The sequence below is a fragment of the Carassius gibelio genome, chromosome A17 (assembly GCF_023724105.1).
Source record: "Carassius gibelio isolate Cgi1373 ecotype wild population from Czech Republic chromosome A17, carGib1.2-hapl.c, whole genome shotgun sequence".
In the NCBI taxonomy this organism is placed as follows: Eukaryota; Metazoa; Chordata; class Actinopteri; order Cypriniformes; family Cyprinidae; genus Carassius; species Carassius gibelio.
Window position 1 is genome coordinate 19,984,654 of NC_068387.1, and position 23,750 is coordinate 20,008,403.

General features: G+C 38.5%; 1 protein-coding gene across 2 annotated transcripts; it reads right to left on the reverse strand.

Moving 5' to 3' along the window:
• Positions 1-836: 836 nt before the first annotated feature.
• On the reverse strand, positions 837-23,649 carry LOC128031711 (actin-histidine N-methyltransferase-like). 2 transcript variants are annotated; one of them, XM_052620073.1, is made up of 13 exons: positions 23,547-23,649; positions 21,918-22,045; positions 20,140-20,232; positions 19,107-19,255; positions 18,495-18,567; positions 17,085-17,341; positions 8,980-9,038; positions 7,876-7,990; positions 6,945-7,019; positions 5,884-6,050; positions 4,943-5,028; positions 4,262-4,422; positions 837-4,051 (listed from the first exon to the last, which is right to left on the reverse strand). In XM_052620073.1, exons 2-13 carry the CDS (start codon positions 22,018-22,020, stop codon positions 3,587-3,589), a joined length of 1,803 nt encoding a protein of 600 aa, XP_052476033.1. In that variant the 5' UTR covers positions 22,021-22,045; positions 23,547-23,649; the 3' UTR covers positions 837-3,586. The 2 variants fall into 2 exon arrangements, with proteins under 2 accessions (XP_052476033.1, XP_052476034.1); XM_052620074.1 differs by having other exon boundaries at positions 21,918-22,029; positions 23,547-23,634.
• Positions 23,650-23,750: the final 101 nt, after the last annotated feature.

The following is a 23,750-nucleotide window of genomic DNA, read 5'->3' on the forward strand; positions in this document are numbered from 1 at the left end:
GTTTCTGACCGCCTCATGTCTCACATACCAAACTGTTTGCAGAAGCAGCTCAACACTTAAAATACAAATAAGAGGGTCTCCCCAAGGGTAGAGAAGTACCAATAATCCTTTATTCAATGCAGGTGATGTGTGAACTGCAGCTCTTCTCTAGAAAAACACTAGTTCACAAAGTAACAAGGCCACAGACACTGCTTCAGCATTAAAAGACCTGAATATCTTAAAAGACAGATCCCACTGCATGCATGCAGAAAGTTTCCATAAGACGACTTTCCCACTTTACATTAAGTGCCGAGAGGCATCAGAGACATTTTATAAATATAAAGGGAGCACCTTTTACCCACAATCTTAAAAGGTTCAGTGTTTGTTAGAAGACAGTGTTGTAATGGACAGCAAGACCTCTACAGTCCAAGACCTGAGTAGGTTAAGTCAGACAGAGTCAAAATCAAGACAGGACAGACTCAAGACCTTCAACACTACAGTACTGGAACACCGTTAAAAACATCTTCAGGTTAGCAAAGAACCTCCTCCTTTTGGGTTGTGGAGTCGCTATAATTTTGACAGTTACATTTTAGTTATTCTAGGTCTCATTAAATAACAGAAGAAATTAAGCATGCATGGTTATTTGCGGCACTACTGCTTTATCGCCAAGTAAGTTCATTTGTGATTGATCATGTGACTCCTTGTACTTAAAATCAGATCTTCTTGCTTCCGGCAAAGCACAAGGAGCTCTTTGGATCATCTGAAATCAGGGAGAACATGATGGTTTTACACAAACTGCTGGAGTTCATGCACCTCAGGTATTGCTAACATTACAGCAAAAACAGAGACAAACCAAACACATTCGGAAATTTATTTGAATGCAATTCAACTCATTAAACTCATTATTATACAAATGTTATGACATTTTGTGTTAAAGAATGCAAAAGAAACCCTCAGACTCAAGATTTTGGACCTCATTGAAGATGGTTTTCTTAAGACCCATGTAAAACCCTTTAAATAACATTTATTTCTAATAGTGCATTCTCTCTATAGCAACAGTACTGGTTGGGCCTCGACCACTTTAACGTGCATGGAAATGTGACCCTGCAAACTTTGAAGAAAGACCCCTCTCTCAAGCATGGCACATGTATTGGTAAATACTTGCATGACAATGGGTCCTCCGCCTGGGGTCTGACGCCATTCTATATTAATAGAAGCACTGTGTATTATTCATAGGCAGAATTACTTTGGTGGCATGGTCCCAGGCCAAAGGGACCTCCATGTACTCCTGCTCTCAGCCCTGACATGAGGAATACTAACAATACCGGACATGTGCAGGGCTGCCCGAGTTTACCACTGCCCACACTATAGCCCATTATAATAATCTATTCAAAGATTAAAGGGGTTTTATCTTGAAGCCCATGAATAATGAATGTGGAATTTCAAAATTGAATTGCCCCGAATTAAATGATTCAAGATAATGTTTCTTTTATAAATTTCTAATGGGGATTGGGGAGGCAAAGAATGAAAAAAAAAAAATACATTAAATAAAACCTTTCTTACCCCTCCAAATGAAACGAAGAATCAAAGGAAAATGGACGAGTGCCCCTTACGTCTCCTAATGGGATTTTTTTTAAGGCCCTCTTAAAGAAAGATAGACAGGTCAAGGATTTGAAGAAAAGCACTCTACCTTATTTGATTCAGGTGAAAAATGCACAGAACTTTAATCTTGGACTTGTCATTGTAGACAGACTCTAATGGCTCTTACCTGATCAGTGGGAGTCAGTGCAATCCACTGTGGATTTTCTTTATGGCTAGATCACAATAAAGATTTGAGAATAAGTGTATTAAAGCTGTTAGCTTTCCAAAGCTATAAATCTATATACAGAAGCAGCAAAAACAACTGACAGGCTTCCATACACTCAAACATCGGTCAACATAAACCATTCTGAACAGTATATTGAACAGTGCTTTTCAGTTGGGCAGAACACTTGAATTGAAATGTGATTTCTATTTCTATATATGTACACCACTTCAAAAAGATAACAAAACATTGGGGGTATGTTTTGATTAATTTGTCATCGCCTAATACAAGTCACTATTGCCGGATCATGTGACTGGGTAGAGGTACACAGCCCTCAGACTTTATATATAAACGTTTTATGTTATTTATTATTATGCATCTCCTTGACAGTTCGAATTGATCAAAACCTATGCTGAAAAGCTTTTTAAGTCTTCCAAAAGCCATGTGATAGCTTTGTGTGAGAAAAAGATGCAAGATTATCAGTAACTAATTGCTAAGCTTTAGGTAAAGAACAGACCAAAATATATCATATGGCTTTAAAAGACGTAGAATACAGTGCATAACAAATAAATAATACACAGATATAAAAAAAATAAAATAAAAAAAAACATTAACTCTCATTTTCGGTGAAATATTCCTTTATAATAGCCCCCAGTGTTTTGTTATTTATAAGTTGACCGGGACAGGAGTTTTGCTTTAAGTGCACAAGGTCTTCATTCTCGATCAATATTTCTGTATCTGAAATCCAACTAAATGACGTTTGTTAAGGCTTAAAGATTTCCACAACAGTTTCTTGACAAATGCGAGAGATCATTTTGGTGTTGCAGTGAATACTAACATAAAAACAAAGAAAAAGAAAAATAGATTTCCTAAAGGTCACGCATGAAAGAATTAGTCCTAAGAGATCACAAACTTGACGTCCATTAACTGCAACGTGTTTCATAAGAAAAAAAAAAGTATTAAAACAAATATTATATATATATATATATATATATAAAACATAATGAAGAGTGAAGGGCTTTAACACACAAACTTTGAATTACATTCACAGCAAAGAGTAACCAAAAACCAACAACCTCTTACCCTCAGGTTCAGGTTACAACATTCAAAACCGAAACTAATTCTCACTTTGAGACCATTCTCTGAAGTGCATGAAAATACAGACTTTTTTGGGACCAAAGTCTTTCAGTAACCTTACTTTTTATGCAAGTAAAGTAACTAGCATGCAGCGAGGCAGTGTTGATCTCTTTACAGATCGATGTCAGAACACAATGATTGTCAAGCAGCACTAAACATCAAGCATGTTTCTGGCATGATCTACAGCAACCGCTGGTTAGAGAGAAGTCAACTTCCCTAAGCCAGTATTAGAGGACTAAACCGAAACATCCTTGGCACGTTATATTGTTAAAGTCTTTGATATATGTATTTTTCTTTCATTCTGTGAAGTCTGATTAAGCCTTCATCTAGACAGGAGTTCAATGTGATTGGTTACTTCCTCACCTTTACCAGGAACCTTTCTGGCAGCACTAGAGAAGCTACTACAAAAGAAACCAAATGTGGCACTGATAAAAACTCCAACAAAACAAAATAAAACAACAGGCTTCTTATCGCTTGAGCTAGCTCATACTTAAGCTGAATTTAATCAAATAAAAAAAACTTTTAAACTGAAATCCACTGCTTTTTTTTTATTATTAATTTTTATTAAACTTTTTTTTTAGAAAGCTTTTACTCCTAATTGTGAGTCACTTAAATGAAAATAAATAAATAGCAGGAACTAAGATTGCCGCCGTGCTCTGGTTATGACTATTTGCTGCCATCTTTTGGTTCACCTTCAGTTCGTTTGGTACTCGTGTCGTGCTTCTCAACCTCACTCTCTTTCACCACCTCATCACTTCCTGGAGGATCTTCTTCAGTTCCATTGAGATCTTTACACTGTCCATTAAGAACGGGCATCTGGGAGGAGTCCAGACCAGCAGGGTCCGGCTTGATTTGGGCCAGGTTCATCTCCTCCTGAACACACTCATCCTCTTCTTCCAGTTTGCGCAGGATTATGGGGAGTTTAGCATCTGCATTCTCCAAAAGGGCGATGTCGCTTTCTTCGTACAGTGGCAGCGGGGTCCCTTCGTCCAGCTGCTTCTGGAAGTGCAGGCGCTTGGCCTGACCACAGGACACAGCGCGCTCCAGAATCTCTTTCTCCCCCAGCCGGAGCTTTATTGCGATGCGGGAGTGCAGGGACAGGTCGGGCTTCTCCAGCATGGAGCGGTCCTCCTGAACACCACAACAACAGAGATCTTAAACGAATGACGACTGGTTAAAATGATCATTATTTGAAACCAATCAGAAACAAAAAGGCTCGATTGAACAAAACCAGCTGATGACAGAACTTTCTACCCTGTTCTAAGAAACCTATGCAATTCAACTTTTTATTGAGGATTCGTGTGTGAAAAGTTTAGAGATTGTTTGCCATTGCTCCAGCACCTCTGAGGTCGTCTTGTAGGTTTTGAGAAGCAGTGCAGCCCGTGTTTCCAGGAACGTCCACAGCTTAATTTCGTTCTCCCAGCTGACAGGGAATTCAGTGTTGCCCAGGGTGAAGATCTTGTTGATGGCGTGATCGCCCACCAGGTAGTCCTTGAGTTCCTCTGCAATCAGAAACACACACCTCTCTGGTTAAGTGCTAGTGAGCCGGCAGGTCTGATCTGCAGCGATTATGTAAGGTATGATTACACGGCTGCTAACGAGATGAAAGGGCTTGCTGAATGTCTGCATTCCCCATGCTGAATTCTTTCACACCAGTAAAACAGAAGCCCCCACCACAGGAGCTTCGCTTCATTTAAAAATTAACAAAAAAATCTGAATAATGTATCAGCTCAGACTTAAGAGGTCTTGCCAGAGGACATGCCCTTGCTTTATGGGATTTATGACAAAAACCTTTACACAGATGTTTATAAATATTTCACAGACTCTGGATCAGTCCTTCCACACATCTTCCACTTGATCAATCAAACACCTGAGGGACACTTGTTTAGGCTTTGTTGTCCCGACTACTTTAGTGTAAGGATGTGATATGGAATAAGGCACCTCACTTCCTGTTTTGTGGCTCACAGATGGTGTATCTTAGTGCCATGCTTGAAGGTCTCTGGACAAACAAAACAAATTTACCTTCAGTCATGCAGAAGACACGGAGGAAAGCCAGGAGCTGAGCGGATATGGGAGGCTCGCTGCAGTGCAGAGCAAAGATACTGGACCTGAGGAGGAGAAGAACCAGAGAGGGTTCAAAGCAGGGTGTTACTCCGACTGACTCCACCCCCCTCCCCCTATTAAATCAAACCCCAATTAACTCCAGCAGAATGGGCAGGTAGTAATGGAAGCCACCTGCCTGCACAAGACCACAGCGCTGCGCCGTCACATGACAACTGATTGATCTGAAGCGATGAGAGACCACTGAACTTGATGCATTTTTAAAAACATGCTCAATCATTTATAATTTACCATTTAATTACTGGAGCATATCTCTGGCCTTTTCCTGTCTGACTTGCAGTGAGATGAAAAGGAGCACCTCGACTCTGACCAGAATCAAAAGGCAATTTCATATGGGCCTGTGTGGATTTTGTTTTGGAGACTAAGCATATTGATCTCCATGACAGAAAATTCACTGATAGTATTATGCCACAACAGAAGAGGTTTTGCAGCACTGTAATTGTTACACCTAAATGTGTGTGTTAACGATCACTTAATATAATTATTTTTTTTTATTATTATTAAAGCTACTTTCATTAAGTTATTAGCCATTTTTTGTCTTTACATTGTTATTCAAACTTCCTATTCACTTGATGATAATCACATGATGGCAAAATTTAAAAAAGCATGGCCAACAGCGACAGTTTTTCATGACTAATCTAAAGTAAATAATTATTGTAGTAGTAGCTATTTTTCAGAATGTATAAGCAAAATATAAAAAATAAAGAGGATGAGGTCTGATGGGTTTATATGGAATTAAAACTAGACTGAACACTACAATAATCATGAATAAAAAGATGATGTCTCTACATGGATCATGTGGATTGGAGCTAAAGGACTTTGTTTCTGAACCGGATACTCACGCAGGAATCCCAGCACGAGCCAGAACCTCGGCCTTCATGGCATACAAACGTTCACTCTTGCTCACACCCAGCTTAATCTTCACGCGGTCGTGTGCGTTGTCTTCAAAGAAGAAACCATTGTGGATCACAAACTCTGCATTGGATCTTGTACCATAGAATATGTAGATCTAAGGGGGAGAGCAACCGGAAAACATTTGTCATTTTGGCATAACTATATCACATTACTACAGTAACGCATAATTAGTATAAGCACTCCCTTTTCATTTCATGACAGAAACAGACATGGATGAACAGGTCCACTGCACAGGTCTATGGGAACGGATCTGATATTAACCAGTGGCAATTTAGCCCTGAAAACTTCCTTCCCATACTACTGTCCTTTAAACAATGCTCAAGTCTTCTGCTCAACAGTAAATCCACAACATTTACAGATAGTGCTGTGCAGAGATAGTGTGAAAGAGAGAGATAAAACAGTGCTGAGAGAAAGAGAGGGGGCGGGAAAAGCACAGTTCAATTTTGTTCTCAGTCTCTCCACATTGAGTTCTGGCCCAGTGTGAAATCTGCAGCAGGAATCAGGGATCAAACGGCTCTGTATGGAGCAACGCTCCCAAAAACGACGCTCTCTTACTCCCCCCAACGCTTGTCCGAGTCCCACACGCCGGCCCCCGCACTCTCTTTCTTCTTCCACTGGCTGTCTCTGTGAATCTTATCAAATAATTCACATTCTGGAGGGGGGTGGGGGTGTATACCTGTCCTATCACTGTGTGCCCCGCGTATCCGCTCTCCCCATAGCTGGATCTGAATGCATCCACACTCTGACACTTCCCCCGGGCCTCCATAATGCCCACTAGCTGATAAATGCATCACGGAAGCACACGCATAAAGCAACAGCACCAAGGTAAAAGTGTGCCAATGGATATTGAAATGTACATGTGCATTAGGTGAACAGAGCATGGCATGGAATCCACCTGCCGATACTGTCGATCACAGAGGCAGATGTGATTTTGTCTGAGATATCCTGCTGTAAAAGGGTAATGGTCACACTAATCGTTAAGACTCACCTGTTCAGCCTCTTTGTAATCTCTAAGAGCCACACATTCGCATCGGTCATCCTCTAGATTGTAGCCAGTTGTAATCTAGAACAGGACAGAAAAAGTTGTTTTTTTTGCTTTTTTTAGAATAATAATAATAGTGCTCCCTGAATGTAATTTGAATGTCTTAAACATTCTTGACCCTGTTTACACCTTAGCACTCTCCATTTGTCATCAGATCTCATGTTAATGTCAAACCAGTTGGCACTGTCAAATTAAATGGTCAGCTAAAACATTGTTACTTTAACATGAATAAATGCTTCAAAATGTTTAGACAAATTCCCTAAACAAAATATAAACAAATCCAACAAATAAATGCCACTTATTAATAGGTACAGAGGCAGCCTATTAAAATAACATACCCTAACAAATACAATCCTTCACTTTTAAAATCTTCACAAATCAAATAAATCAAATAAATGGAGTAAATTATCCACAAAAACACTGCTACGAAACATACAGAATGTTTTATTAAATCTTAAACAGGGGACTGCAGGAAAACCGTTTCATTATACATTTTAATGACTGTGACTTTCCATACACATGATGATTTGAAACAAAACTTTGTTTTAGGATATAAGTGCATTACAGAATCATATGAACAGAGGCGATTTATTGCTCTCTGGCAAGAGCTACAGAGACACATCAAAGACACAATAAATACAAAATATCCCTTGGGATGAAGCCATTATCTACCGAAAAATCCCATCAGATGCTCCTGCATTGCTTAAAATATATATATATTTTTTAATAAAATTATTTCAATAGAAGTGAAAACACTGTAGGAGGAATTTATATAGAAATGGTTAAACTGGATTGGTTGCAAAAGCGTCTTCCTACCCATAAATTATTTTTGATGGGGAGGTCTGTATTCATTTTGAAAGCAGCACTTAATACTCACCAGGCCGTTGGTGTGGTTGCACATGTCCCAGAGAGGGATGAGGGCCAGTGTGACCCGACTTCCGTCTGCTGTAGGAATCTGGTTCTGACGGGTCATCACAGAGGACACTGCCCACCTGACAAACAAACGCCATTGCTTCATTACAGATTCAAAACGGTTTCAATACTTGTTACAGACACAAAACAAATTCCCTTCCCAGTCCACCCACTAACTGCAAAAACAGTATTCGAATCTTCATGGTATTTAACTCACAACCTTCCCAACATTAAAGTCAGCGTTAACTTAAACTGCTGACCAACTTCGGTATTGTGACATTGTGATATTGCTGAGTGAACTGGAATATATTTGGAAAAATAGAATGTTCTGCAGAAAATTACAAAACTTTTTTTATTATTATTAATTATTGACCACAAGACCAGTAATGTGTGCTAACAAAGTAAACATTTAGTTTTGATGCTCATTTCACATGCAAAAAGGTTAACCAAATCAAAACAGGGGTTATTTGGATCTAAAATTCTTAAATATGTAAGAGTAAAAATGGCCTGTTTAATTAAGGTCAAAATGAGGATAGAAAATGGTCATAAAAATAAATTTACACCCACAAAATCTTATATTACAAGTGGACTTCAGACAGAAAAAAAATTCTTAAAAAAAAATTATAGCTGTTTAAATAGCCTGCATATCAGGTAATATGATGACTTCAAAACTGGTATTGTCCTGAAGAAAAATAAAAGGTCTAAATAAATAATCTTGATGTAATTTATTAATAGAAACTTCATGAAGTCCACCGAAGACAACATTAGCTGTGACAAGACACTATTCCATTCTGTTCACACATTACCCAACGGGAGCACAGACTTGCATCATATTCAACAATCTGAAGATGAAAGGGGACCAATGATAAATTATTCCTTCACAGATAATCGGGTGCTAATGAAAGAACAATGAGAACAAACACCTCATTTTTAAAGGCCATCGCGTAGCCCTACAACCAACCTACAGCTCATCTTCCTGTTCTTTTCTTTTTTTGAACCTCAGCAGGGAAGAGAAGTTCCACTTTTTTTTTTCTTTTTTTTTAATACATGGTAGGACATTTCAACCAACCTGTAGTCATCAAAGGTAAAAGCATCCTTCAAGGGCAGTTTGCTGGCGTTCGGATGAGTCTGGGAATTGAACATGAAGAACAGAGTGGAGTGAAGGAAAAAAGAAGAGTAAAGGACAAGAGAGAAGGAGATATGGAGGTAGAGGGGGAAAAGGAGAAAGGAGAGAGCAAGAAAAAAAAAAAAAAAAAACACAAATCAGTCAGTGGAATTTCATTATGTGGCTGCCTAACAGATCCTAACAAGAGTGTAGCCAGGCAGAGAGCGTCCAGTGGTGCTATGCAAGGATCATGGTGGCATTAGCCCCCCATACATCACTGTCAACTTAATTTGTTGTGCCCAGCAGCCGTCATAAATCTGCTTCATCAATTTGTGTGACAGAGAGCCACTGGTGCCACAGAAATCTACATTTAAAGCCACAGTCTCACTCCCTCCAAGGGCTCATTTGCAGCGGGTGTCATGGAGAGAGAGAAAAAAAAGCTACAATCCCGTAGAAGAGAGAAAAAAAAAAAAAAAGAAGTAGGGAGCAAAGAATGCCAGGATCTAATTCAGTCGGCCCGTAGCACCCTCCTGAACATGCAAAATGAGCCATAAAAATAGACGTAGGTATGAAGCTGAGAGTGAAGGATATTCTTCTTTTTCCCCACAGGTGCTCTCACGGCTGTGTGTGTGGCGCTTGTCCTGTGAAATGAAGCACTGTACTCCACAATGAGGTACCGTGCAAACCGTAATGGTGCTGCTGATATGTATATAACACAATATATCAAAAAGCTTGTGCTCGAAGATAATAATCACGACTCAGATGATCAGTCCATCACGCAGTACGAGTGATAAAATTGCCCAACAGACACTGGAACCAAAACAACATAAAAGAAAAAGTGAACCGAAATGTCATAAATTACTTTCTGATGTGAATACAAAATAACTTCCTTAATAAAAACATCTCTTCGACATTAGGGTTTTTCGACTGGAAGACTTTTTTTTTTCTCAAGAGTTCTGCTAATCAACATTGCTATGGCCTAAACAGCTTAACACAATGTAAAATCAACATCCAGCAAATAATAATTCAGTTTTGACACCAAGGCTTGATGAAAATTGTACGTGTATACACACACACACACACACACACACACACACATATATACATACATATACATACATATATATATTGATTTATTTATATATATTTATATATTAGTGGTGGGCCGTTATCGCTGTTAACGTGCTGCGTTAACGCGAGACTCTTATCGGGTGATAAAACAAATATCGCCGTTAATCTATTCTCAAAGTTGGGTCGGGAGCTGGGTCTATACTAAGCAAGCTATGATGACTTTCACCTTGATATTTTATATAACTGACTCGCTGAGGACAGCCTAAAAAGATGCTCAGGACAGTTAACGGGCCACTGCTGCGCATCGTCACGAAAGCTTATCTTTCTCACGTGTTGTTAAGCTTTACCGCTTGTCGATTTAAACATTAAAGCATCCAAAAACTAGACGCGGAAAAGCTGAATAGAGTAACACATGCCGTTAGGTGCGCACGAGAGAGAGAGCCGCGTATCACGGACAGCGACACTGAACCGAGCTCTCTTCTGCGAAGTTCACCTCGAAGTTCCCCCTGCATCCGAACGAACAAGTGCAAATCCCAGTTTGAACAAACAAAAAGATGTAAAAGAGCCCAATTCAACACCACGGTGTTCTGGTGTTCAGGGCTCGCGCAGAGAAAGGCGTCTCAAAACACTAGAACATCAAGTTTGCTTATTTTTGCTCTTGTGCCGAGAAATACATACAAAATATGTCAAAATATCCACCTTGGAAATTATGCTCGAAAAAACTGTCAGTTATTTCTTAACAGTTGAGGAAAAAAATGGGATGTGTATTATATAGGATGCGTTCATGGTCTCTTAAAGGGACCGCGCCGACCGTTAATCCAAGAAAATGAAAGAAAGAAAATCACTCACTGCTCTTGACTGAATTTCTTTGTAGTTTTAACAGTCAAACCAAAAATTATTCAGAAACCAGATATAATTTTTGATATATATAGCAAAACTGTAATAATGTGAGAAATGTTGAAGGTGTCTGAATAAATGTAGGTTTGATTGTATATTTCAATTTTACATCGAAGACTATCCAGTGCTATTATTTGGTTTCTGCACCTTGACACCTACAAACTTGAAAAAAAAACGTCAACATTGGTGTGAAACAGGAGTAATGTTGTTTGCACCTTGTGCAATGTGGAATTAGTTTACAGCTTTTTCAAGCACTTTGTGATACATTTTGGAAACAGGAGTTGAGCCCCTTTTCTAATGCACCACCTAGCTTGATAAACCCCTTCACAAAGACTTACTGTTTGTCAATTTTATTTGGGTAACACATATTCTGAATGCCTTCGGCAGAATTCGAATGAGCCATTTTAATCTTCAAGATCACAGTGAGATTAATCTAGATTAAAAAAAAATTATCTATGCCCACCTCTAATATATATATATCTCAAACCGGGAACGTTAACATTTTATGAAATTCATTAAAACATCTCCGTTTAAGTACCATGGAAGAAAGTCATATAGGTTTGTATGGGTTTGTTGGAATGACAACTTTTTTTTTTTTTTTTTTTTTATGAAAATACAATTTCCTGAAAATACAATTTCCAGGAAATGTGATCCTTCTCAGATGTTGTATGTGTGCTAACTGGAACGGGGGCGCAAACTCCTTCTGTCAACCAAGTTGCACCATTAAGCTCACAAACAGAGGAATAGAAGCATGAAGTACAAGCGCTCCGAAGTAGTGGCTAACTTTTACCTTCGATGTCTCTCCCCATTAATCAATTTCCCTAACACTAATTGAGGCCTGTATTCCCCCTCGCTGCTCTAGAACCCACACACACTTAGCGAAGACGGTGATACTGTGTGGCCACATCATATCTTTGCCAGAGACTCAGTGTGTCAGCAGAGTACAGTCCAGGTTTGGCATTGCACTAGCCCTACAGCAGAGCAAAAGAACTTGTATTTCGACTGCCCCCACTGTGAGTAACCAAGCAAAGGTCTAACAAACTCAGGTGGATGAAGGTCTACAGGTCAGCTGTGAATTCGTAAAGCATGATATAATAACAGAGCAAAGTCTGACCGATTCCTTTCAGTTTAACCCCAATTCTGGGAACAGGCTGACTTGGTAGCAGCGTTCATGTAGTGATGGACAACCATTAAAAGATAAGTGCTGGGTAAAGCCAACAAATTCAGCGTCTTGGGTTTGAACCTCACACTGCGGATGAAGGGAGAGGTTCATGTAAGGATGGGGGGGTGGGGGGGCATAATACAGATTTTGATGGAAGTAATAGGGCAAATCACCAGAGACTCAAGTAGTTCTCCAGACTTCCTGCAGGAAGATGTGCTGAGGCCAGCTAAAAAAAGATGGGGAAAAAACAATCTTTGAGCATCAGTGACCATTATAGGCCACCTGAAAAGGGTTAAAGTATCGTTAATGATATTTTCATCCCTCTGAGAACTGAATACTTGAGTGCCCAAGTAGCTTAATAGATTCAATTAAGGCAATAATTAGTTGAACAGAGTGATAAACCTCAGGGGGAAGGGCGAACCTGTCTGAAGAAAGGCCACGGAGAATGGCTGGATCCCTCAGAGCACTGTGGGTTAGGATAAGTCAAAAAAAATATAGGAAAATAAATATATAGGATGTGCGCAGATAGAGAAGTAGTTTTAGATGAACCAGAGGTAGTTTTAGACGGCACATTTGATGAGGTGTAGTTTTTGGAGATGAAGGGCAGCTGCACCGCTGCAGATTCAGCTTGTGATGCATTAGCATCACCAGAGAGAGGTAATTCATCATGTACCTCAATGGCACTGCGGCTCAGAGAGACGAGGAGGAATGGCCCTGTAAATCAATTAGAAAACAAAAGCTCCCACCACGAGCGCCTGCTCTCCTTAACGAGGACGGCGGGAAATGCTGCTAATTGGCCGGTGGCCTCCAGGAGGTCTTTCTGGAGCCGAGATCCCCAAGCGCCCCATCCGCTTCTCTGGCCGGCATTCATTAGCTCGTCATCCATGCACATGCTGAGGTTCAAACGGGATTGATTTTACTCCTTACTTTCATTACGTCCACTGTTATAACATTCAAATTTGTGCACTTACTAAAAAATTGCTAAAAGTTATGAAATGAAACAAACGCATGCCTGCTTCGTCATTCTATGTTGCAAACTCTGTCATTTTCCGAGCTGCATCAGGAAGGTCAGACATATCTTCCCAGGTGCAGAGAGAGGGGGTGGGATGAGAGCATACCAGAGGGAACCCGTTCATTTCTCAACAACAGCGGCAGATGCAGCACACAAAGGTTACTTTGCATTCGCTGCATATCAGGGTCACCTTATGAGGTTCACCCCCCCACCACACACACACACGCAAGCACAGGCATCCTGCCCCAGTGAGAAAGGAGTGACTCCCTCGTGGACACGGGAGGTGCTAGGATACTCCTTGAAGAGCACCTGGTGTTGACAACAGCCTATCCTTCTTCACGCAGTCAAATATATATATAAAAAGCTCCTCGATTCCAGCAGGTGAAGGGCCTTTCTTTCTCAGTTCTTTCCAAGGAGAAGCAGGGGGGTGGGTGGGGGTACCAGATACAGCAGGCGGCGGGAGGAGGTAGATGAATGGGGGACTGTGGTTGTCAGTCATGTGTGGAAGGTACAATCAGGTCAATTCAATTCAAAGCCAATGCGACAAGCTAATTTTCCAGCCCGGTCATCTGCGGCTGCCTCCGAAGAGAGGCTGACATTGACAGTAGAGTTGTTCCGATTCCGATACTAGTATCGGAAATATCTCCGATACCACAACAAATTCTGGCATCGGCATCGGCGAGTACATGAACCCATATACCGATCCGATACCATTTTCTTAAAAAATACCTAGTTATGACCGCAAGCTTTGCCTAACTGCTGCACGGTTCTTCTTCGCTGCTCAAAATGCATTGAAAACACAGGAAGTTGTGCTGTGTTGCCACAAGCAACCCCTGTTTAGAGCAGCGAAGAAGAAATGAAAACGCGTTAGCAGCCCTGATCTATATATGACTGGATCACTCATCACATTCTAAACTGCCAAAAGACAGTGAAGCCGCTTCTATATTATAGATCAGTGGTTAGCAGTATGTCTCTGTAGTACCGGTAGTTACAGACTCTCAAGTATATTCAGTACCGGCAGCTGCGTTCAGTCGCTTCCGTGTAAGTCAAAGCGCAGGGCTCCAGACAGTAGCCGAATATATACTAGTGTCTGTGAATATTAAACTGCAAAATACTATTTAAATATTACTCCCGCAAAATCTACATCTCTGTGGGTGACTGGCACAGATGCGCGAGAGCTCGCTGTTTTGTAGTCTCTGCTGTGTGTCATGAGGACACGAACGCATAAACCGTCACTTCATGAGAATTTACCGTTTCATTTGAGAATACTGTCATATCATAAACACAGACACTCAAAGATCTTCATGGCAGCCCATTAAAATAAATGTTTGGTTTACATGAGTAAATTGACAATATATAAAGCTACTGTTGTAGCCTACAGTAATAATAATACGTCTCTATAATAATAATAATTATGCCTAGATGGTTGCTTGTTTTTTACTTGTTTTGTTGTAAAGAGATTATCTGATTAATAGATCTTTTTTTATATTCCTAGACTTATTTGTTGCAGTTTTTTTATACAGTTATATTGTAAAACTTAAATACCTTTTTTAGTTTGCGGTGTTAGATTTTTGGCTGCATTTGAAGTTCTTTTTTGCATATGAAAATAAATAATACTGTCAAATTCATGTTAGATAATAAAAATACTGTAATAAATACAGTAGTTCACCATGTATTTGTTCATGTTTTATTGAGGGATCTGTCTGAAGCACACCATAAAAAGAATTCTAGCAATTTACACAGGGCTAGTAGTATATACAGCTGTATATACAGATACACACCCAGGTATCGGATCAGTACTCGGTATCGGCCGATACCCTGAGCCCAGGTATCGGAATCGGTATCGGGAAGAGAAAAAGGGTATCGGAACATCTCTAATTGACAGTAGTCATTACAGTCCCAACCTGAAGAGCCAAGAGGAGAGGAGAAGACAGGACACTCACCAAAGGGCCTGCAAGACAACCCTACCCCTCAACTGAACCTCTCTAGAAAATACATCGGAGCTTTAGATGAGCAAAAAGAAAGTTATATGTTCATTTCACTCCGAATTCCTGCCTGAATGCACACAGAATGAATCGTTCAGTTCATTAAAAGATTTGCACGGTGTGATTATTATGCCAATAGGTCATGAGATCCTCTAGCTTCATTTCTGCAACACAAACTTTAACCAAGTTCAGTGTTTCAGTGGAAACTCACTTCTGCCACCTAATGGACAATAAAACTGCTTAAAGTAGCAGATGCATATATTCCAGTTTATTGTTTCCCGTTATTTGTCTCAGTACCTGTATAGAAAATGGTATAAATGCACTTGATTAAAGTTATAAGAGTATGAGATACAATAATACCGCTCCTAATTACACTCCAACCCCCTTTTATAAACCAGAAAACATTTAATAAAGAAATCATCAGCTGATTTGCAGACAAAATGACAAATACATTAACTATTTGCATGAATATTTGATGCCTTATCTTGACAGTAATGTGAAATATTAGTTTCTTTTCCCTAATTGACAGTCATCTTATGAAAGAAACAAAATGTACCGGCAGAGATTTTGAATAGAAATTGGGGAGAACTGGAAGAGCATTTTATTGCTTCCTTAATAGCCAAGAGGAGGTTCAAGAAACGGGATAAATAATTATTGGACAGATTCAGTCACACTGAACGAACTCCCATCTCAAGGTGTCATTTAATAATCATAAATCTGCATATTCAAAATAATTTTTCACAACAGTTAAAATACATTTGATGGTAATATTATGCACTCTTAGTAACCAAAGTGGAAAGAACATGTTCTAAAACTTAAGAGGTTGAGGCTACCACTGAATATTAAGCACAGATGTTTCACTTTCAGATGTTAGGTCAAAGCAAAACTCAGACATTTCTGATTATAGTTTAGTTTGAATGGTGGAAACAAGCAGATGTCTTTACTTCTGCCGTGACAAAAAGATTTTCTATTTTTAGTCTAGAAGTAAAATTAAATTATATTGTTCCAGATTGAAACAAAAAGTATCACACCATTTGGCATTTCATAGTCTTTCCGAACACCAAAATCTAAAACTTTTGGACGTGAACGTTATTATGTAAATTAATGCTCATTTATATTTTGCTTTCAACACTATATTAAAGGATAAACATCTCCCCCTGCTGGCCAAAATCTGCCACTGCGGCACCATCTCTGAGCCATGTCAATGGCAGCTTATCAGGGGCCCTGAAATTGGGTGCAAGAGGGCATTATAAAGCTCCTTTTACCCATCTCCAATGTGCCTTCAATGGCAGGGATCCTTTTAAAACTGGATTTCCTCACCTCAGCAGACAGCTGTGTAAAGGACAGCTATTCATGTGGCTAGAGTCTGAATAACTTGTAGCGCTGATTGCTTAAAGAGCTCTGCACTCAAATGGCTGGCAGTCCATGTATGAGACACAGATAGGGCTATCACTCACCACACTCATCGAAACTGCCATACGTATGAGCACAACTCTATGAGTTAACTGAAGAAAGTTTGTATTTTTGTGTACTTTCTGTGGTCCATTCAGGGACATCAGTAGCAGTAAAGTGAGTCTAGGTGCTTAGGTTATGCCTATATTAAGCCCTGAAGTTATACTGTCCAGAAAAAAGTAGGTAAATATATATAAAACAGTATGCAGAATGCAACAGTAACTAATTTAAGCTTTAAAACACTTGTCACATGATCACAATACATTGCCTTTATTAAAAAACAGTTTTTAATTAGATTTTTTTAAATTCATTTATAGATGTAAAAATGTTTTGGCAGTAAAATTAATCAATTCAATTAAAGATTGTGTTTGTCACTTTGTCTTAATTTTTCACTCTTTGAATTAAAAGCCTAGCTAAACGAATAAGTATTTACACACACACACACACACACATACATACAGACAAATAAAAGAGAAGTTGCATGACTTACGTGGATGACTTTGTAGAAGTAAGCATACTGCCGCGCTGTGTTTTTGTATTGACTGAGTACGTCCTGTATGGCTTGTGTGGCCAGCAGGTGGCGCACTTCATCCTCTTCAAAGTACAGGGGGGTGTCATAGTCAGCAGGCAGGGTCTTGATGTAGGGAAGCCAAGGTGAGCTGGGATTGGCCCTTTCGCAAAGCAAGTGTAGAGCCAGAGTCACATTGCCCATGGCCTGAAGGATCCGGTCCTGACTGTACAGTGGCCCTGTGAAAAAAAAAAGGCGAATTTAGGGTTCTGTCTGGAAATGTTTTATAGACATTAAAACTCAACTATAGTTCACTAAAGTTTACTTTCACACTAGGTTTTTTGATGTGGACGTGTTTAATTGGGCAGAAAGCTTGGTATGTTTGAAAGCCCAAGGCTGCAACACGAGTCCTAAAGGCAAAAAGGAACCTCTGCATAAGGAAGTTCATATCAGGTAATCGTGATTTATGTTCTAACCAGTGTTGTTATTGTTAACTAAAACTATTCAAACTCATTCAAATAAAACTGAAAACAAACAGAGAAAAATTTATTAGATAAAAAAAGTGAAATGTTGCATTGGCAATTAACTGAAATAGGCTGAAGTACTAAAAACCACACAACAAAAAGACTTAAACTAAACATACATACACACACGGCAACCGTCACAGCCATATTAAATAATATAATAAATAAAAAGAAAACCAACAACAGACAAAGAATAGAGCAAGCTAGTTTTAGAGGTCTTTTTTATAATTTTGTAATAAATGAAAAGAAAATGGATAGAATACAAAAAAATAAGAAAGGTGGTTAGATTTTTTTTTTATTGGATAGTTAACTTAAGAACTGAATAGTTAAGAGTTGAATAGTGAGTGCTAAAGTTATAGGGTCAAATAAAGATGGAAGAGATGTGTTTTAAGCTGATTCATGAAGATGGCTAAGGCTATCAAAAAAAAAAAAAACATTACATTAGTATATAAATAATACTAAAATAACACTGGTTCTAACTTGAGCAAATATTAAGAACACAACACTGTAGCAACATCTTCATGGTAGAATGAGAATTAAGAATATAAAATAGTAAGCTACTAATATACAATTATTTAGAAAAGAAATGTACCGGTAATAAAAAAAATTGCTGTATGTTTGTCCCATACACTCAGATTGCACTAGCATGTTTTGTGTGAAGAGTTCAGCTGTCGAACAAGTCAAATACATTTTCTGTGGTAATCAACAGGTTAAAAGTTGTATTTAACCTGGAACAAAAAGGTAACATTTATATAATTTTGGTCTCCATTTTCACTGTAGGGAGAGAAACATTTGCATTTCAAATGTGACATGTCATTGTCTGAATTTGAGGTCAGAGATTGACATTGCTTCAACTATGCAAACTCACCAAGGACAGAGTTCTTTGCAGATTCCACAGTCATCAGCATTTTTCTAGGGACCCACAGGAACAGCTCCTCTGCCTGAATTGGACAGAAAGCCCACAGAACAATTTAAATGGTCACTATCAAAAACGCACATGCAAAATCGACAACTGTTCTTATGTACTGTTGCGCACAAATTGAGTTTAAGGGCTAGTTCTTTCTTGACACATTCAAATTTCATTATTTTAAATAGAAACCTTAAAAACATTGTGTAAAACTGTTGCAAAAGCAATTGAAAACGTCAATAAGGCATCATTGACTCAATCAAGCCAGGAGTTAAAATATGACCAGCAGTGATCAATAACCTCTATATATTCCCTCCAAAAGTATTAACAAGGATGATGGTAAAAACAGCTCTGATCAATACATACACAGCTGTAATTACCACTTGGTCACTGACCATAAAGAAGGAACATACAAATCATTATAATTTCTGTATCTGTAACCAATATATAAGATGCATTATTTATTTCAGCCTTTAACACTCAAGATATGACGCTCTGCAAGTGGCAGAAAAAAAAAAAAAACCAGCACATCGCACGCATACAATTTTGCAATTTTGTGAGAAAGAAACCAACCTTAATATCTCTGGTGGCCTTCAGACCATATCCTTCATCTGCAAAGTTGGAGATCTCAAAACAGTCACAAGAAGCCCCGCATTCTGCGGCCCAGGCCATCAGCTCGGAGAAAAAGTCCTCTCTGGTTCCCTCGAATGATACGGACAACCCTGAGAAAATACAGTCCTATCACAAGCTGATTTAGCTATTGTATGTATACTGAACATCAGCATGAGAAGTTTTCTCTGTAATGATTTCCATTATTCTTCAGCACTCTGTATTATGTTTTGTAACACCGCACAATTGGACCTAAACGGTGCTATCTATAACTCTTGTGTATCCTGCTGCATAATGTGCTGTCTAACATTTATTCTAATGGATATTTGTGTGTTCTAATGCACATCTCTGAGACTCCCACGGAGTATTTTATTAAGTAATGTGATAGGATCTTACTCAAGCCATCACATCACTGTAACTGAATATATTTCTATGTTTGACACATACATCAACTTACTGCATATGTGCATATTGTTATAGAAGTCATTCTATGATAATAAGACTTCTCATACTCTCTTAAATGAATCCAAAAAGCCATTATTTTCTCACCCTCTTCTTGTTCCAAGACATTTTTATAGCAAAAAGTAAGAAAAAGGGTCAAAAACTAACAGCCAAGCTATCCAAGTCCAAAAATAGTGCATGAGCCATATGGACAACATTTATTCTATTCTATTTTATATATTTTTGGCCAGTTTTGAAGCTTTACAGGATCCACCTCATTTGCATTGTGTGGGTAAAGATCATTACATTTCTCATTCACCCAGAAAAAAGAAAGTAATAAGCCCAAGTAAAAATGACAGAATTAATTTAATATCTGGGTGAACTATTCCTTTAAGTTCCACGCCATCAGTTTTTTTCCAACCTCTTTTTTTCTAGCAACTAGACCAGTTTAATACTTTACTCCTTAAGAGTGGTCAATGGCAAACCACAAGGAAAACTATGCTATGTAAAAGATACAGAACTGCTAAATCATATAAATTTTGAACAAACTGTGTACCTTTCTGTTTCTTACGGATCTTCTCCACCAGAGCTCGGACCTGAATATATTCCTCCCACTCTTTCCCAGGAGAAGGAGCAGCGCTGCTACACTCTGAGGGGGGAAAGAAAATAAAAACATTCCAATCAGTTTATATTTAACAATCACTTATGTTATGATCTACAAAACCCAATGGGTGACTTTAACCATGTTAAAGAAATAGTTCACCAAAAAAAAAAAAAAGCTACTCAACCTCAGGCCATCCAAGATAATAATAATAATAATAATTCCTTACATTTATATAAATATGTACAGTAGATTAGTATATTTATACATAAGAACAGATTTTTTTAAAGAAATTTAGCATCACATCACTTTGGTCACCCATGAATCCTGTGTATTAAATAGGTGCCGTCAGAATGAGAGCCAACAACTTAAGCTCTCAACAATTTATTTTTCTTAACATGTTGTACGGCACTTTGGCCGACTAAGGTTGATTATAAATGTGCTTTACAAATAAAACCAAACTGAACTAATTTGAGAGTCCACATGATCCCAACCTTTAAAGGGTTAGTTCACCCAAAAATTTAAATTAGCCCATAAATCACTCACCATCAAGTCATCTTAGGTGTATATAACTTTTCTTTTTGGACGAATCCAGTCAGAGTTATATAAAAAAAATTGTCTGTGATCTTTCAAGCTGTTTCACGGCACTCAGCGGGTGTTGCTTGCATCAGTCCAAAAGAAGTTAGATAAAAATCGCTGATCCATTAAAAAAACAAAATGTCTCACATGGTTTCGGGGGTGAACAAAGTATTTCTGTAGTAAATCGATGCATTTTGTAAGAAAAATATTCATATTCAAAACTTAATATTCACTTATTACACCACCTAGAAGAAATTCATATATACATAGGATGACTTAAGGGTGAGTAATTTATGGGCCGATTTTCATTTTTGGGTGAACTAACCCTTTAAATTAATGTCTTGTGAAACAAAAAGCTGTGCTCTCCGCTGGAGAAAACAATATTATAGATAGAGGACTCGTATTTTAGCTAGAAGCAATGATTTGAAGTTAAAAACATCTTGATGGATTTATTTCTTAGAAAAGCTTTACGCTTTGATGTTAATTAATGGACTGGAGTTTTTATCAGCTGTTTGGACCTTGATTCTGACGGCACCCATTCACTGCAAAGGATCCTTAGGTGAGAAAGTTACGTAATGCTAAATTTCTCCACATCTGATGCACAAAACAACTCTTGAATGGCCTGAGGCGGAGAATATTTTCAGGAACATTTCATTTGTGGGTGAACTATTCCTTTAAGTATAGATCCAGGGGTAACCTAAATGCTGGCTGATCTGTGTCTTCTACTAGCTGTTTTTGTGAAAATTGTGGCATTCACTGGCTTGGTTACAGTACAGCCTGCAACCTGCCTGTAATCTAAACAAATTCATGTCCTCCCCAAAATGAGACATTGTGAAGACCTGTTTGACATTGTTGTCAAAAATTTGGACTGGTAACCAAATGACTCTATGAAATGAGCACTTAAACTCAGGTGGCACCATTTGGATAAAAGCTTTAGATGATTAAATAAAGAAACCATTCTAAATAGAGGCTCAACTTTCAGCATCCAGCTACATCTTTTTTGGCCATAAATATTATAACAATAATTTAATGAGATTATGCAATAATCAAAAAAAAATTGCGTACCATATGGCCTGTTGCTCCTCATGAAAGTAATTCAACACAACAGTATGTCAAGAACAGGAATGCAGCCATAAAGAATACTTTATACTCACTCTGCAGCAGTTCAGAGATTAAATTCATCATCTCTTTCGGAGAAACCACAGCTGTGGCCCCAGTCCCCGATTTCTGGGTCTTCACTCTGCTCTTTTTACCCATCTTGCTCGTCTGGGAGAAAGGATCGCTGTTATAATTGCAAGTTGAAAGCAACAGAATAAATGTTAAAAATGTAAGTAAAAATAAAGCTGAATGCTTTAAAGCTAATGACCAGGTTTCATATCTCCTCCATGCAACCTAGAAGCCTGTATAATAAATGATCCTACACCTCTTATAAATGTTTAGATCTAGTGGACTAGGTGCAGTATATTCATAACTAAATGGTAGAAACATGTGAATGTTTCACACCCAAATACTCTCGGAGCCTAAAATTACTGCCAAGAAAGGTTAATGGTCTCTATGAGGGATTATACAGATGGATACAGTGAGCCAAAGGGCACTACATCAGTCAGGTACTTCATTGTAAACACTGAACATGTGGCTTGCATGAACCTCATCAAATACAACAAACTTGTGTCATTTACATAAAACGTCCATGTAGGTAAACTGAATGAATGACTCCTATGGCAGCTGCTCCCATATTTCAGAAACTGGCTGGCTGCTTTACCAAATTTGGGCAAAACACAAAAAGACCACTGAAAGACCTTTTCTGTAATACTTCTATATAATTCTATTTCTATAGTAATTCTATATCATTTATTATTGTGATAGCAATCACTCATGCAGAAATCAAAAAATATATTAGAAACATGATATGCACCGCTTTATGAAATTAAAATTAAAATAAGATGCTTCAGCCATAGATATGTCCATCAAATACCCCAAGCCACCTGTTTACTAAAAAAATGACAGACCCAATTGTATTACTATACTGCAAATTGGATTGAAACACTTAAAAGTAAGCTACTTAAGAGTGAAACCAACAAAGGGAGCCAGCAGCAGCACTGCAGCTATACTGGGTGACAGACAACAAACTCTACATATTAAAATTCAAAAAACAAGATAAGTGTATTAGCTAATGATCTTAGCAGATTGATGCCTTAAAATAACTCAGCCTGGCCCAATGCATCCATTCAAACCTACCAGTAACTTCGATGATCACCTGCTTCACATTACACGCTATTGCACTGCACAGTCTTCACTTCAAACACTGGGTGGTCCAGTGATCATGACTTATACAAATTCATGAATCAAAACCTCGATATACATACAATGCATCTATTCATTCATTCATATTTACATCCATCCATCCATCCATCTATCTATCTATCTGTCTGCCAATGGCCCAAGTGTCTCAAAACCTGGTTAGTTGCCTACATACATCATTTTAGGGCATCACAGGCACGTTTGAAACGTTCAACAACATATTGGGGAGCATACTGAACGCTTTAAGCACGCCTACGACGCCCAGATATACTGCCTGAGTAACGTTAGCTTGCTCACAAGATTTTGAGAATCATTAAAAGTGTTAATAATAAGAATGCTTGTATTTCGCAATTTGCCACCATTTACAGCGTACATTTACGACGCATTTGCAGGCGTGTGGCTTACTATATCTTGCTTAACCATCGTAAACACCTCGTGCCCATTTGCAAACATAATTTAATCAGACTGAACACCAAAACTACCTTCCAATTGACTGCAGTGATCCTCCTGTCAACCTGGAATTCAATCCTCTTCTATCTACACGGTCTGCTGATAAAACCTAACTTTCTTCAGAGGCAAAGCCACGCCCTGATAAGATTTTCAAAAAGCGGATTGGCCCACTGACTCGTTTGTCCCGCCCTACAATTGTACAGAAGTGTATTGTAATTGGCTAATGTTTCATACGC

Coding starts and splice junctions, on each gene's coding strand:
- LOC128031711 (XM_052620073.1), bottom strand. CDS start 22,020: ATGGGTAAAAAGAGCAGAGTGAAGACCCAGAAATCGGGGACTGGGGCC. Junction 20,233..21,917: donor AATCTCTGAACTGCTGCAGA/GTGAGTATAAAG, acceptor TTCCCCCCTCAG/AGTGTAGCAGCGCTGCTCCT. Junction 4,052..4,261: donor CCTACAAGACGACCTCAGAG/GTGCTGGAGCAA, acceptor TGTGGTGTTCAG/GAGGACCGCTCCATGCTGGA.